The 16,415-nt window shown below is 42.2% G+C and overlaps 2 protein-coding genes across 3 annotated transcripts; one reads left to right on the top strand and one right to left on the bottom strand.

The window, feature by feature from the left end:
• Positions 1–7,271: 7,271 nt before the first annotated feature.
• On the bottom strand, positions 7,272–11,715 carry LOC129865191 (ATP synthase subunit gamma, mitochondrial-like). 2 transcript variants are annotated; one of them, XM_055937751.1, is made up of 9 exons: positions 11,607–11,715; positions 10,981–11,015; positions 10,668–10,799; positions 10,048–10,255; positions 9,764–9,907; positions 9,517–9,581; positions 8,437–8,592; positions 8,048–8,144; positions 7,272–7,421 (listed from the first exon to the last, which is right to left on the bottom strand). In XM_055937751.1, the coding sequence occupies exons 1-9, from the start codon at positions 11,645–11,647 to the stop codon at positions 7,418–7,420; spliced, it is 882 nt and encodes a 293-aa protein (XP_055793726.1). In that variant the 5' UTR covers positions 11,648–11,715; the 3' UTR covers positions 7,272–7,417. The 2 variants fall into 2 exon arrangements, with proteins under 2 accessions (XP_055793726.1, XP_055793727.1); XM_055937752.1 differs by lacking the exon at positions 7,272–7,421 and having other exon boundaries at positions 8,044–8,144.
• Positions 11,716–11,752: 37 nt separating this feature from the next.
• On the top strand, positions 11,753–16,311 carry LOC129865190 (DNA/RNA-binding protein KIN17-like). The gene is made up of 12 exons (XM_055937750.1): positions 11,753–12,004; positions 12,314–12,408; positions 12,603–12,646; positions 12,761–12,883; positions 12,980–13,164; positions 14,649–14,697; positions 14,808–14,865; positions 14,996–15,110; positions 15,222–15,341; positions 15,492–15,591; positions 15,735–15,835; positions 15,982–16,311. The coding sequence occupies exons 1-12, from the start codon at positions 11,891–11,893 to the stop codon at positions 16,042–16,044; spliced, it is 1,167 nt and encodes a 388-aa protein (XP_055793725.1). The 5' UTR covers positions 11,753–11,890; the 3' UTR covers positions 16,045–16,311.
• The last annotated feature ends 104 nt before the right edge of the window (positions 16,312–16,415 follow it).

Consider the following 16,415-nt stretch of genomic DNA (forward strand, 5'->3'; position numbering starts at 1 on the left):
AAATGTCAATGTTCTGTGTGTCTTTGTAGCGTGAGACAAACAACTATAGATCCTTACACATCCCAGCAGTTATAAGCCCTACCTCTATTCCACACCCAGAACCCTGAGCCCAGGCAGGAGGAGGAGAATTCCCAATGCGGTACCAAAATTCCCAAAACCGGAATTTCAGAGTGCCTCCTATGTGATCTGGGACCGTTGGGCTGTGCCTGCGAGGGGAGATGTGAGGCTGTGTTCCTCGTTTATCAGGGACTGGCATCGCTGTAATTTCAGTGTTCAGATGCTATCGCTCCTCCTTCCCACAGGAGTAAACAATAACAAGCTCAAACACAATAGACAAACAAGACCTGCTGGGGGCACACACACACACACACAGTCACACATACACACACACACACACACACACACACACACACACACACACACACTCACACACACACACACACACACACACACACACACACACACACACACACACACACACACACACACACACACACACACACACACACACACACACACACAGTCACACACACAGACACACAGACACACACACACAAATGTGAAGCTAAGGAGAAACATTTATCCAGGCTCACTAACGTCACACAGGTCACAGATGTATGTAAGTACATTAAGCCCTCTTAACTGGTTTGTGGTCTGTCCCTTATAATTGTCAAGGTTAGGGCTCTAGTAACGGATGTACCAGACGCTGAACTTAGATCAGCTGTTATGAGGAACAGCTGTGGGTTGAATAGGAAGAGAAAAAAAACACTGATCTAGGTTCAGTTGTTACGATTGTTTTTGTCCCTGGTACTACAATTCAACATGCCCCTCTGGTGCTACTGACAACCTTGTTGAATCAGAGATCTACTAACTGGCTTCTATACATTTCTGGAAGGCATGCATTTGTTATCAAATAGCGCCAACTGCTGGACATTGTCTGAACTGCAGGAGGTTGAATTGTGCAGTCAGAGAGCAGTGGAAGTGGAGGAGAGTAGAGAGAGACACCCAGCTGAGTTCTGGCTCCAGGCCCAGTTAACTCTCCCTGTCTGCCATCCTGCCAGTCTGGACCACACCCTCTTACATCACACACATAACACACACCTTTCTGTCCGTTTGGACTGGGCCCCCACCACCAACAATACCACACCTCTCTATCCTGCTGTGTGGCATCCTGGCAAATCAGAACTTGAGAAGACCACACAAACATCCTCTTCCTACACTTCACACAACCATGCTATAATGCCCACCCTAAGGACATGTGTGCCATTCTAACTCGCACAAGGCTTACTTTCTTTACTTAAGGAGACGTGGGGAGTTCAGTTTCGTTTATTAGGATCTTCGTCAGATACTGTACGTGAAGCAGCTACTCTTCTTGGGGTCCACATAAAACGTACAAATACATGACAAAGTGCAAAACCGGTGTAGACAAGAGCAACATAAGATATGACATTTTATAATAGTTATGTGTTGGAAAGACACCAAGAGACAACAGAAATACTGTTTACACACTATTCATGTATTGTATCATCAGAAAGTATTCATACCCCTTGACTTATTCCACATTTTGTTGTGTTACAGCCTGAATTCAAAATGGATTAAATCTATGTTTTTTCTCATCCATCTACACACAATACCCCATAATGACAAAGTGAAAACATGTGTTTAGGAATTTGTGCAAATGTATTTAAAAAAAAAATATATGGATAGATCTAATTTACGTACTGTAAGTATTCACACCCCTGAGTCAATGCTTTGTAGAAGCACCTTTGGCAGCGATTACAGCTGTGAGTCTTTCTGGGTGAGTCTCTAAGAGCTTTCCACACCTGGATTGTGCAACATTTGCCCAAATTTTATTTTAAAAATTCTTCAAGCTCTGTCAAATTGCTTGTTGATCATTTTCAAGTGTTGCCATAGATTTTCAAGAAGATTTAAGTCAAAACTGTAACCCTACCACTTAGGAACATTCACTGTCTTCTTGGTAAGCAACGGCAATGTAGATGTGGCCTTGTGTTTTAGGTTATTGTCCTGCAGAAAGGTAAATGTATCTCTCTGTTTCTTGTGGAAAGCAGACTGGACCAGGTTTTCCTCTAGGAATGAGCCTGTGCTTCGCTTTGGAAAACCTCCCTGATCTTTGTGGTTGAATCTGTTTGAAATTCACACTGAGGAACCTTACAGATAATTGCATGTGAGGGGTACAGAGATGAGGTAGTCATTCCAAAATCATGTTAAAACACTGTCCATGCAACTTATTATGTGATTTGCTAAGCAAATGTTTAATTCTGAACTTATTGATCCTTACCATAACAAAGGGGTTGAATACTTATTGACTCAAGACATTTCAGCTTTTCATATTTAATTAATTTAGAATTTAGATTTACACTTTGACATTACGGGATACTGTGTGTAGATCAGTGACCGACAAATCTCAATTTAATCCGTTTTAAATTCAGGCTGTAACACAGCAAAATGTGGAACAGGTCAAGGGGTGTGAATACTTTCTGAAGGCCTTGTCTACATATTCATATTCGTATATACGGTGCAGTTAGATTAGAGCTTTAGAAAGAAGAGAGGTGCTTTATCTGTTTTTAAAGCTATACTTGTTTTTTGTCTGAATAACTTCTGGTGGCAGAGCATTCCACGATGACATGGCTCGATAAATAACTGAACGAACCATTAACTCTGTTTTTGGTTTGGGTACCGTGAAGAAACCCATAGTGGCATGTGTATGTACAGTATGTGTGTATGTTTGAAGTGTATGCAAATAGATTATATAAGTGGTTAGGTATTTTCAACACGCAAAGACTAGAAGAGGAGTAGTCAACTTCTCCTCAACCCTCAACCATGAAAGACTATCATGCATGTTGTTGATGTTAGTTCTGTGTGTGTAGTTAAGGGCAAGGCGTGCTGCTTTGTTTTGATCCAGCTGCAGCTTTGCTAGGTCTTTCTTTGCTGCACCTGACTATATTACCAGACAGTAATCAAGATAGGACAAGACCACAGCCTGAACAACTAATACAGTTGATCTTTGTGTCAAAAACTCAGAACACCTTTTTGTAACAGACATACCACTCCCCAACTTCACAACAACTTTGTCAATATCACTTGACCAGGACAACTGACCACCCAATGGTACTCCTAGGAGTTCAGCTTCTTCAACTTGTTCAATGGTCACACCCTTTACGCACAGCTCCAGTTGAGGTTTAGGTCTAAGAGACTGCTTTGAACCAAATGCAATGCTTTTGGTTTTTGATGTATTTAAAACCAGTTTATTGTTAATTACCCATTCTGGCACTGACTGTAACTCCTTGCAAAGAGTCTCAGTGAGCTCACTGGCTGTAGGTGCTGATGTGTAGAGTGTGCAATCATCGGCATACATAGTCATTTTATCTTTGTGTAAGACAAGTGGAAAATCATTTGTAAAAATAGAGAAGAGTAATGGCCCAAGGCAACTCCCCTGAGGGATACCACACCCTACATATCTGATATTAGAGAAACTTCCATTGAAGAACAGTTTCTGAGTTCTATTGGATAAGTAACTGTCCAACCATGTGATGGCAGGTGATATAAAGCCAACACAAGTGAGTTTTCTCAAAAACAAATTATAACTAAAACCTCAAAGGCTGCACTGAAATCTAACAATAAGCTCCAACTATCTTATTATCAATTTCTTCTAGACAATCATCAGACATCTGAGTCAGTGCAGTACAAGTTGAGTGCCCTTCTCTATATGCATGCTGAAAGTCAGTAGGTAACTTGTTCTTTGAAAATAGCATTGTATTTGTTCAAACACAATTTTCTCCATCAGTTTACTAAGAACAGGCAGCAAACTGATTGGGCGACTGTTAGAACCAGGAAAAGGGGGCTTTACTATTTTAAGGTAGTGGAATTACTTTAGCTTCCTTCCACGCTGGTGGACACAAACACTCATTTAGGCTTTGGTTAAAGACATGCCAAATAGGGTTGGCAATACAGTCTGCTACCATTCTCAATAGTTTCCTATCTAGTTTGTCTATACCCGGTGGCTTATCATTATTGATGCGTAACAATAGTTTTTTCACCTCTTCCACACAAACTTGACCGAATTCAAAAACAGCAATCCTTCACTTTCATTATTATATCTTCAATACACAATATAATGGTTCACTGTTCAATGTTGTCATTTCACTTCTCAGTTTGTCCACTTTACCAGTGAAATAGTCATTGAAATGATTGGCTATATCAAAAGGTTTTCTTATAAATTACCCATCAACTTCAATGAACGATGGAGATGAATTTGGCTTTCTGACCATAATATCATTACAAAGAAAATCCATTGTTTTTTTATGTCATTTATCTTGTTTTGGTAATACAATGTATTCTTGGTCACAAAATGTCTCAATTGACAGTATGTCAACCAATCAGCTGAGCAGCCTGACTTGTTTGCCAGCTTTTTTGCATAGGTTCTTTGAACCACAATTTTCCATTTCATCATTGATCCAGGGGTCTCTAACAGTTGTCACAGTTAGTTCCTTAACAGATGCATGTTTGTCAACAATTTGCAATAATAATTTGACAAATACTCCAAGTGCTGCATCTGGATTCTCCTCCTTATACACATCAGACCACTCATGGACACAGAGAGGTATACACAGACAGGTATATACACAGACATACTTACACACGGCAGGCAGTGACACACAGGTTAGCCCTGTCTGGACCGAGACAGGCAGACACAGCAGCCCCACTCAGATTAGGTTACACTCAGTAAAGACGGTATAGAGACACACAGCGTTGAATATAAACTCTTCTGTATGTGTTAGCATAGTGTTGGCGCTAAGCTCTTAAGAGCACCTTTTGCACTCTGTTTTAGTGGTGTAACAATAACACAGACAAGAAATAGCATCAGGCTTTATTTTTCTAAGACGCTGGGCTGAGACTCTGCTGCTAAGCAGGAGTCATCTGATATCACTAAACTAACACTGCTTACAAGGCCTACTACAGAAACAACAAAAACTGTTGAAATAACAGGAATAATGAGAACCCTTTATACAGGTTTTATAGCAATAGGTTAATAACAAGTATAGACGGTTTATAAATCTGAAATAACTCATTGGTTACATAGCGAGTACATTTTTATGGCTCCACTGTGTATGGCTCCACTGTTCATAAATGAACTGACGAAATGTTGCAGAATTGAGAATCTTTAGAGAAAAGCATGGGTAAAAATGACTTCAGGCTTGTTTTAATTGGTTCAGATGACAGAAAATTATGCAGACAGAGATGGTCACAGATGGATATAATGTTAGGATGTGAGAGTGGCTTGGCTGTGCCCTCAAATCTGCTTCGGGTTACAGATGGTACCATCAATGAAAAGCGTACTTAACCTTTCATCCCATTTCAGTCGTAGAATCAAGTTCTGCAACAAAATGACCAACATAAACATTACCATTGACTGTATTTAACAGAACAGTTATTTTCTCATTGGACAGTGGAATAACAATATTGGATAAGATGCAGGTGGGATATACAGTAGATATCACACAAACTTATTGAATAACCAGTTTATTCATTGTTTCTTTGTTACATAGAATATCTACGCGTTGAAAAATATAGATCTATACAGAACAAATGTATAAATGCAACATGTAAAGTGGTCCCATGTTTCATAAGCTGAAATAAAAGAACCCAGAACTTTTCCATACGAACAAAAAACATATCTTTCAAATTTTGTGCACAAATTTGTTTACATCCCTGTTAGTGAGCATTCTCCACCTGACACGTGTGTCATATCAAGAAGCTGATTAAACAGCATGATCATTACACAGGTGCACCGTGTGCTGGGGACAAAAGGTCACTCTAAAATGTGCAGTTTTATCACCCAACACAATTTCACAGATGTCTCAAGTTTTGAGGGAGCGTGTAATTGGCTTGCTGACTGCAGGAATGTCCACCAGCGCTGGTGCCAGAGAATTTCATGTTAATTTCTATACCATAAGCTGCCTCCAATGTTGTTTTTGAGAATTTGGCAGTATGTCCAACCGGCCTCGCAATCACAGACCACGTGTAACCACGCCAACCCAGGACCTCCACATCCAGCTTCTTCACCTGCAGCATCATGAGACCAGCCACCCAAACAGCTGATGATACTGTGGGTTTGCACAACAGAAGAATTTCTGCACAAACTGTCAGAAACCGTCTCAGGGAAGCTCATCTGCGTTCTCGTTACCAGGGTCTTGACCTGACTGCAGTTCAGCGGTGAAACCGGCTTCAGCGGACAAATGCTCACCTTCGATGGACACTGGCACGCTGGAATGGTGTGCTTTTCACAGATGAATCCCAGTTTCAACTGTACCAGGGAGATGGCAGATAGCGTGTATGGTGTCATGTTGGATAGCGGTTTGCTGATGTCAACGTTGTGAACAGAGTGCCCCATGGTGGCGGTGGGGTTATGGTATGGGCAGGCATAAGCTGCAGGCAACAAAGAGCATTTTATCGATGGCAATTTAAATCCATAGATAACTTTATGAGATCCTGAGACCCATTGTTGTGCCATTCATACACCGCCATGACCTCATGTCTCAGCCTGCTAATGCTCAGCACCATTTCACAAGAACCTGTACACAATTCCAGGAAGCTAAACATGTTCTAGTTCTTCCATGGCCTGCATACTCAAGATGTCACCCATTGAGCAAGTTCGGGATCGACAGCGTGATCCACTTCTCGCCAATATCCAGCAACTTCACACAGCCATTGAAGAGTGGGACAACATTCCACAAGAGACAATCAAAAGCCTGATCAACTCTATGCGAAGGAGATGTCTCGCCGCATGAGGCAAATGGTGGTCACACCAGATACTGACTGGTTTCCTGATACCTTTTATTTTTTTAAGGGTCTGTGATCAACATATGCATATCTGTATTACCAGTCATGTGAAATCTATAGATTAGGGCCTAATGAATTTATTTAAATTGACTGAATTCCATATATGAATTGTAACTTAGAAAAATCTTTAAACTGTTGCATTTATACATTTCATTAGTGTAGAATACTAAGAGTTGTGCCAAATACCATAACTATTATTTCAAAGGAATTGAGTGCAATGATAACCTTTTGGAGTGATACATTCCATAAACAGCCTATATTTGGCAGTGGATTAGCATTTTTCAGACAGAAGGAAAACATAATAGCAAAGTAAAATTGTAGCCTAGCATTATGCTCAAACATCACTCTTTTCATGGTCACAAGTAGGATTTATTGTGAGTAGAACTAGGAGGACATATGAAAAAAACATGTTTCTCTGTAAGAGGTTTATTTTTTACCGTATATTTTACAAATAGAAGCACAAATGTTCATAAAACTCTCGACGACAGCCGTTTGAAGTACTCGGAAGCATGTATGCCAGAACCACAGGCGATGATGGCAGGAGGACCTTGTCCATTTATCTGAAACCACACAGAAAACACATTCAGAAAAAACAAGATGAAATCAAAACACCCAACCAAAATGTCACAGTAAATGTGGGGGAATAATAGGGTTTCTAAAAACACAGGATACATGATTGAACACACTAGGCCCTAGATGGAACTATTCCATTTTAAGACTACAGTGGGACGGTTTTCCGGACACAGATTAAGCATAGTCCTGGACTAAAAAGCACTTGCAACTATCTCCTTTGAGCATAGCATAGCACATGTACCCTAGGGGCTGTTACCTACAATCACATGATTTATGTCCTGGTATCAACATGAGGGATTGGAGTAATAAGGTAGACAGAAAATAATGATTAGTCAACAAACTTAAAAAGAAGTCTAAATATTTAATAATGACAGACAATGGGTGGGCTCATGCAAGGAGTCAAGTTGGGGATATTTTCAAAGGTCTAGGTAACTAATCAAGGTTAAGAATGAGTGGGGATGAATGTGTATGAAGAAAAACATTACTGTGAGGGACAGATCAAACACCAAGGGGAGACAACTAATGTGTGAGGGAGAGAGAGGGGCAGAGAGTGAAACAGAGCAAGCGAGAGGGAGATGGGCAGAAAGAAGCTGACCGTGTGAACAGTACTCACAGGGCAGCAGCTCCGGAGATGATCTCAATGAGCTCCTTGGTGATGACAGCCTGCCTGGTACGGTTGAAGGTGAGGGTCAGCTTGTCAATCATCTCAGCTGGAGGGGAGAGAACAGAGCCAGGGTTGATATGAATCTGAGAACAAAGCCTTCACAGTGCAGGCACACAGACCTGGCAACCAGATTAGCTGATATTGTAATATCAACGGCAACCCTAGAGGCATTACACTAGGTCAATCAAGCAGTAGAGGGAGACTGAGGAAGATGATCACAAAGGACTACGGCTACTGTGTGTGCTATGAGGGAGGCAGGACGACTACAACTTAATAGACAAGTGAGGATGAGTAGTCAGCCAGTTGTTAGAGGCAGCGGCTGAGGAGGAGATGCTCACAGGCGTTCTTGCTGGCGCTGTCCATAGCGGTCATCCTGGCACTCTGCTCGCTGGTTGTGGACTCCTTCATGCCAAAGTAGATGATGTTGATCAGGGCAAACTCCTGGTAGTTCCTCAGCACGTCAGCATCAATGTCATCATAGATGCCCATGTTCTCTGTTACAGGAGAGGAAAAAGACGTATGATATCAGTTGGCCATTTTGTGGGGCATACATCTAACCCCCCCCTAGAGTCGATTGACGTACAACCGCATCAACCTAATTAACAAACAAAAAAACATCAAAATCTGTGAGTAAGTTTTTTTGCATTGGGAGCCACCACATCCGCCGATGTAGCACTTCCACATCTGCGCTGAAAGGTGGCAGACCATGAGCCATCCCAAAACATCGATCTTCTCGTAAAAACGTCTGTAGCGTCCAAACGGTTTGGCCTAAAAACTATTATGACCACTCTGGAAAGGGGACGCTCACAAACACAACGGTGTCTTCGTTTTCCTCGATCAACCCCACAAATGTCAGGAGACTCGTCTGAAGTAGGTACTGTCCATGTGCCAACTTCTGTTTGGGAAGGAGCGAACCATTTGGGCTATAAACTAGAACCCGATGGTGTTCTGTTTTGCTCTACAACCCCCACAAGCGTCACGGGACTCATCTGAAGGTAACCGGTACCGTTTTTTTTTTTTTTTTTTTACAAATGGAAATATAAAGGTCGTTTTGTGCCTACCCCCCCAAAAAGGGGTTAAATGTGTGTACACATGTTGTGTGTGATATTTTTATATACCTCCTAGATTTAGGACAGACACTTCAAAACCTAGTTGCTTATGATTTCTTTTTGGACTGTCCTTTTTGCCATGTATGAATGTGTTATTCAATGTGTTTCCATGGTCTTTAATAGTAAAGGCCAAATATATGTATATATTGTTTTAAAACTTAAAGGGGCCTTAAAATGTTTAATCAAATAGCTAAATGATCCATAGTATAACCATCTTAAAACAATTCCATATGTCAGCTTAGCTGCACCCCCCTCCCCGACAACTTAGACTAAAGAATTAAAGCGACCTTCAAACCAATGGTGTTGTACCTGAATTAGCAACAGTATCAATGGAGAAGATGGGCTTCTCATCAGTCTTGTAGGAGATCACAGACCTGAATGAGGGGGTAAAAATAACATCCATTCAAGACTTGTTCTGATAATGGGCTATGTACTTTGAAGGATAAGGATGGGACTATCCTTGACGTGAATCTTCCCATACCAATATTGTCTCAACTAAGAAAACATTTGGAGGAGACAAGACACTGATGTGGCTGTGAAAGGAGTCCATCCATACCTGAATCTGTTGTAGATGACAGCACCCTGGTCAAACTCGTAGCCCATGTTGAGCAGCTCTGTGGCGACGATGGAAGCATCGGTAAAGGTGGGGGGCTTGCGGCCCACCTCCTTGCAGCTGAGCAGCAGGTAATTGCCGTGTGTCCTGGGTGGCGGGGAGGGAATACTGTTGTCATGGTAATAAACTAAATTCCAAAGGGAACCACTAAAGTGGACCTGTTGCCATGGGCATCATACAGTAAAGTAAAGCTGACGTGGCTGTACTTCTTCATTATCATTCTGTACCTCTGCAGGATGTTCCTCAGCTTGTCCCCCACATTGACTACCATCACCTCCTTGCCCTCACCGGTGAGGGTGGCAATCTTGGCCTTGATGGCCTTGGCCACGTTGGAATGGACGGCGCCACAGAGACCACGGTCAGACGACACACCAATCAGGAGGTGCTTGTTGGCCACTCCCTCTGGGGCCTTGATCTCAGCCTTCTCGTACAGGGCTGGAGGACACACAGGCAAGAGAAGAGGGACCATCAACAGGTTTGTTGAACACCCCGGTCAAACGTCACAAAAGCCTTCCCAATAAGTGTGTGTGAAACAACCTTGATAGTACAGGGATGATATTCAAGAAGAGGCTGAGTACCAGGGCTGATTTAGGATCAGGTCCCCTCTGTCCATGTAATCTTATTTATGGTGATATGAAAGGCTAAACTGATCCTAGATCAGCACTCCTACTCTGAGACTTTATGAATAAAGGCCCTGAAATACCCCTGCCCTCTTACTATAGTCTTAATAGAGGACCACAATAACAGACAGTCATGACCGTCACATAGAAATCATCCATTCCCTTGGACTTTAGTGTGTGTGTGTGTGTGTGTGTATAGAGATCATGCAGAGCGAGCAATGACATACCCACGGCGCCGTTTCCATAGACACGGGCGGGCTTCAGCTGCCTCTCAGCGCGGGCATACTTAGCAGCGGCCACCATCTTCATGGACTTGGTGATCTTTTGGATGTTCTTGATGGACTTCAAACGGATGGTGACTAGAATGGGAAAGATGGATGCCACTAACTGACTAAACATTTGAGGTTCAAAAACATTGAAACACAGCTACAATATCATGATTTAAAAGTTTCACTTGTGCATAAGACTTTAAAGAGGAAGCTCAAGAGTGAATGTTATGTAATACAGAGTAGTTAAAGGGATGGCAAGGTAAATACTTACTGTCCTTCAAGGTAACCATGTTCCTGACCTGCCCACTACAAAACAAACAGAATTAGCTAGGTAAATTAGAAACATTATCATTGCAAGTTCGCAACATATTGAGCATGTCCACGTTTAGGGGATTTGCCTCCCAATACAAATAGCTAGCTACCTATAAGCGAATAAATGTTGTTAGTACAACTATACTAGCAATCACTTAACCTTATCCTAGAGTCCATGTCACCAGCTAACAGTTAGCTACCGTTAGCATGTTAGGTTTATCCAGAAAATGCATGCTAACTTAGTTAGTGGGAGGGACAGTGAATTTGACAAGAGCTGAACACTGTTCTGAAAACATCTGGCGTTGCTAAAGAACCATTTAACCAACGTTAGTTAGCTGTCACACAATTCAATGACATGGCTAGTTAGTTAGTAAGCTAATGTCATCTTAGCCACCGCACCGGCTGAACTTGGCCATTCCCAGTGCACCACACACCATCTGCGGCCTACACCGGGTTAGCGCGCCCTTGCAATGTTTTACATGGCTCATCAACACATACGACGTACATACTTGTCATATGTGTACGACAGCACAACGCTCAAAATCATGTTGTCAAAAATACGGAATTTTGCAAATAAAACATTACCATTGTGGGAGGAACACCAACGCGCTGGTCCTGGCGAACATGATTACTTCGATGAAGGTCAGACTCACAGGACTGCGCAAGCGCACGTAAATGGCAACATGTGTACGAAAAAACAAACCTCGCGTTACTTCAAAGTGCACGTAAATTGATGACGAAATACCCACGGAAGCAGCAGATTTTTATGAGGAAGGAGAAGAGCATAACAACATTTGAACGTGTTCGAGGATTATTTCGAATTTAAATAATTGTCTTGCATATGTTTATGTAGACGATTATTATTTGAAATGGGGAAAGAGGGTTTTCTAAGCCCAAAGGCGATCGGGAATAGGATTAAAGCAAAAGGTCTTCAAAAATTGCGATGGTATTGTCAAATGTGCCAGAAACAATGTCGAGACGAGGTAAGAAAGATGGCTAGCTAAGTTAGCTATCTAACGTTATATAGCGTGACGTTTGGCATATTTGCTAATAGGTGCAAGCCAAATGTTGCACGCGTCATAAACGACCTCCTCATTGGGACATAATGTAAATTAACCATGTAAGTTAGCTAGCGAGTTAGATAGACTGTATTGTCCTCAGGAAAGTAACGTTAGCTAAATCTTGATCAGGCATGTCAGAAGTTAGGCTCTGCGCACTAACGGTAACGCCCGGGACAAGAGCTAGTTAATACAATACAGAACGTTTAACTAGCTCTCCCTTTCTGCCCATAGAATGGCTTCAAATGCCACTGCATGTCCGAGTCCCACCAGAGACAACTGCTGCTGGCTTCGGAGGACCCCAACAAGATCATGGACAACTTCTCACAGTGAGTCAATCTGCATTTGCTTAGGTCTGGCTGTTGGTATGTGTGTTCTGTAACACTGTCTCCAATAAATGTTAAAATGACGTGTCAATAATGGTGTGATGATGAGCCAGGGGAGATGTTCCACCAGTGGACTTACTTGCTTTCTCCTCTCTCCTCTCTCCGCTCTTCCCCGCTCCACTCTTCCTCTCACCAAGGGAGTTCAAGAATGACTTTATTGAGCTGATTAAAAGACGCTTTGGTAATATTTGATTTCTTTTGAATCTATATATGTGCACGCAATATTACACTAGCTACTTATAAAGAGACCGTAGGATAAACCTCAACCTGACTGAATGTCTTTCTCTCTCTCCAGGAACCAAGCGAGTGCAAAACAACATTGTCTATAACGAGTACATCAATGACAGAGAGCATGTCCATATGAACTCCACCCAGTGGGAGACTCTCACTGAATTCACCAAGTGGCTGGGGAAAGAGGGTACTTTCACGCTCATTTCTCTTAGAACGGAGGTTATGTGTGTTTGTCTGTGTCTGTCTGATCCCTGACATTGCTGTGTCTGATGACTTCTACCAGGTTTCTGTAAGGTGGATGAGACGCCCAAAGGCTGGTACATCCAGTACATCGACCGCGACCCAGAGACCATCCGGAGGCAGGAGGAGCTGGAGAGGAAGAAGAAGCAGGACCTTGATGACCAGGAGCGCAGTGCCAAGTTCATAGAGGAGCAGGTCCGCCGGGGCCAAGGGGGCAGGGAGCCAGAGGTGAGAGAGTACCACTACTGCCCTCCTCTGACTAGGAGGACATATTACACTCTGTCTGCTGAACAAGGACTGGCCAAGGGTTCTGTTTACTAGGGATGTAACGATTCACTGGTACGCATCGGCACCCGGTACAAATGTTTAAGATACAAGTGCATTGATCCGCGGGAGCCCAAAATGTAGCATATATTGGTCAGAAAATCAATAACAAAAGTTACAAACCCCCAGTTCACTTACGTTTTTTTTTACAAACCCCCAGTTCACTAACGTTTTTCCAAAAAGACCTCAAATCTTTTGTGACTGAATTTATGTGTCCTTTCCTTCAGTAGCTTATCTAACTAAGCATGTCAATTCATATGACAGTCATTGATCTCCAAGTCAGATAACAACTGCGCACAGAGCAGCTCGCACCCACGAGAGCCTATCCCTGATCTAATATTCATACATCTGTGCGGCACAATCAGCATTCAAATGCTTGTAAAATGGCTCTCGCAATGTCAAATCTTAGGCTTTATTAGTTGGGTGACAACCAATGGCTCATACAATTGGCTCATTCATCCCCCTCCTCTCCCCTGTAACTATTCCCCAGGTCGTTGCTGCAAATGAGAACGTGTTCTCAGTCAACTTACCTGGTAAAATAACGGTAAAATAAAAATAAAAAATAAATAAATGTAATTTTCTGGGTCATTGTTAACAAATGCACTGAACTTTTCTTTTTTTACTGGTTGTTGTTTTACTGGAGTTGTATAGGCTACTGGATTGGACACAACTCACATCTTTCTGATTGCACAACTAACTTTTGATTGAGGCTTTTCGATTGCCAGGTTCACCATAACAAATTGTTTAAAGCAAAACCACCAAAACTATCAGTGCATTTGGTCATTTTTACATGAACAGGTTAAAGTTGTAATTTCATAACAAGCATTTTGCAATCCTGTGGTCGGAGCGGGAGAAGAGCAGCTCTCCTCCGTAAAGTTCACAACCATTCGCTTTTGAGACGGGAGTGAAATCCAAAGCTGCGTTATATTAATTTGCTATTTTAGCTAATTTCTAAAGATAAATACAGACATTTAAAAAAATAATCAGTAGGTGAATGAGATTTCAAAAGTGAGGGGCCAAAAAGCATAAATCCCCCCCCCCCCTCCTAATCAGATAGTGGTAGATGCTCAGTTTGACCTCTGGCTAAGCTCAGGCGCCTACACACACCATACATCATTCTCACGCACACAGAGCTAGCTCAGAGAAGTCATCTCCGACAGATCCAGCTCAGAGGCCCCGCTCCTAGACTTCATCAGTATCAGATTTTAATTTAGAATGGAAAATAATTCAACCAAATCACACAGATTTATTTCAAACTAAAAGTTTTGTTCCTGTATCGTATCGAATCGTGCTTGAAAGGAAAGATTCACATCCCTACTGTTCAGCAAAGATACTGTTTACCTATGACATGTTATGGACTCAAAACAATCTGTCCCTCTTTTTTTCAGGAAGCACCGGTTTTCACTGAGTTGAAACGAGAAAGTGAAGAAGAGAAAAGTATGTTTTAAATTTTTTTTTTATAGATAACTCTTTTGGTCAGAAATTATACCGATTACACCGTTTTGTCCGCTCATCTCTCGCTGGTTATATTTCGGGTTATATTTCAGTTACCTTCAATCTGGCCAAGGGCTCCTGTTCCTCTGCGGATGGCCTATCTAAAGCCAGGTACAGTATGCTGAAGCTCAGTAAGAATGACTCACCTTCATCAATAGCAATGCAAAACAGCAAAAGTAAATGACTGTGGGGATTTCACTCTTTCACTCAGATTAACACTGTGTCTACCTCTTCCCCTTAGTGTGGCCCTGGGTCCCAGTGCCCTGAAGGCAGCAGGTTCAGGGAAAAGGAAAGATGCGCCCTCCACCTCAGAAGCCAAAGAGAAGAAGAAATCAGCCCTGGGTGAGATCATGGAGGTACGGTAGTGTTTCCAGTTCTCCCACTCAGATCTGACTTGATGCACTGTCAAGTTAACTCTGTGTTTAACACGGGCGCATGTAACCCTTTGTGAACTGTGTTATGTTCAGATGGAGGAGCAGAAGAAGAGGTCTGTGAGAGCGGACCACTGGCTGCACCCCGGCATCGTAATCAAAGTTGTTACCAAGAGACTGGGGGAGAAGTACCACAAGAAGAAAGGAGTCGTCAAGGTAACACTAGTTCCACACATGCGTGATCATATCCAATATGTTTGATTGGGACAGTTTTGTGTTCTAAGTAGCTTATAAGAGGTTTATAGTCAGTATGCGGCCATTGAGAAGAATATCATATGTATTTAGGCTAACAGTTGTGTGTTGTAGGAGGTGCAGGATAAATACACGGCCGTAGTGAAGATGATTGACTCAGGGGACAAACTGAAACTAGACCAGAGTCACCTGGAGACCGTCATCCCTGCACCAGGTAACCTAGTTCTCGCCACGGTTACACACACACATGTCCACAGGAAATTGATGATTTGCAAACTGTACATTTTTACTTTATCTATAATCTGACCTGTTATTTCACCAAATCTAATAATTAAATCTATCCCATCTGTCCCACAGGTAAACGGGTCCTGGTTCTGAACGGTGTGTACAGAGACACAGAGGCCCTACTGGACTCAATAGACGAGAGAAAGTTCAGTGCCACCCTCACACTTGACTCGGTAAGGACCAGGCACAAAATGGCTCTCGTCATGCATCAGTTTCTACCGTTTGGTGGTGGAATAGATGTTTGGTATAGAAACTGCTTTGGGATGATATGAATGGTTCTTATTTTCTCATACAAGGGTGTGTTTTTTTTCTTCCTCAGGGTCGGATGAAAGGGAGGAGGGTGAACGGGATTGCCTATGAGGATTTCTCTAAAATGGCCTGATCTATCATGACTTCTGCTACATGACAGCGTAACCCAAGAGCCCCTACCACTGAGGCCCATCAGCCGAGAGACTCTACTGTGTCAGAGTTACTTTCTCTAAATATCCCAGAATGCATTTTCTATGGACGTATCTCTTCCTGACTTAGCCAAGCAATGATTATGGGGGGGGAAACATTTTATTTTTATTTTGTATTGTTATTCAAATGGTTCTCTACAAATACATTTAATGTTGTAATATTACTTATTGAATAAAGTTTGACCTATGAATTGTTTGATACAATGGTTGATTGAAAAACATTTGGATTTTGCCATGTAAGATGAGGTCTGAGAAATACAACAGTCACTGGAATGTTCTGGTTAAGAAGTGCACA

The sequence above is a fragment of the Salvelinus fontinalis genome, chromosome 11 (genome assembly GCF_029448725.1).
Source record: "Salvelinus fontinalis isolate EN_2023a chromosome 11, ASM2944872v1, whole genome shotgun sequence".
Classification (NCBI taxonomy): Eukaryota; Metazoa; Chordata; class Actinopteri; order Salmoniformes; family Salmonidae; genus Salvelinus; species Salvelinus fontinalis.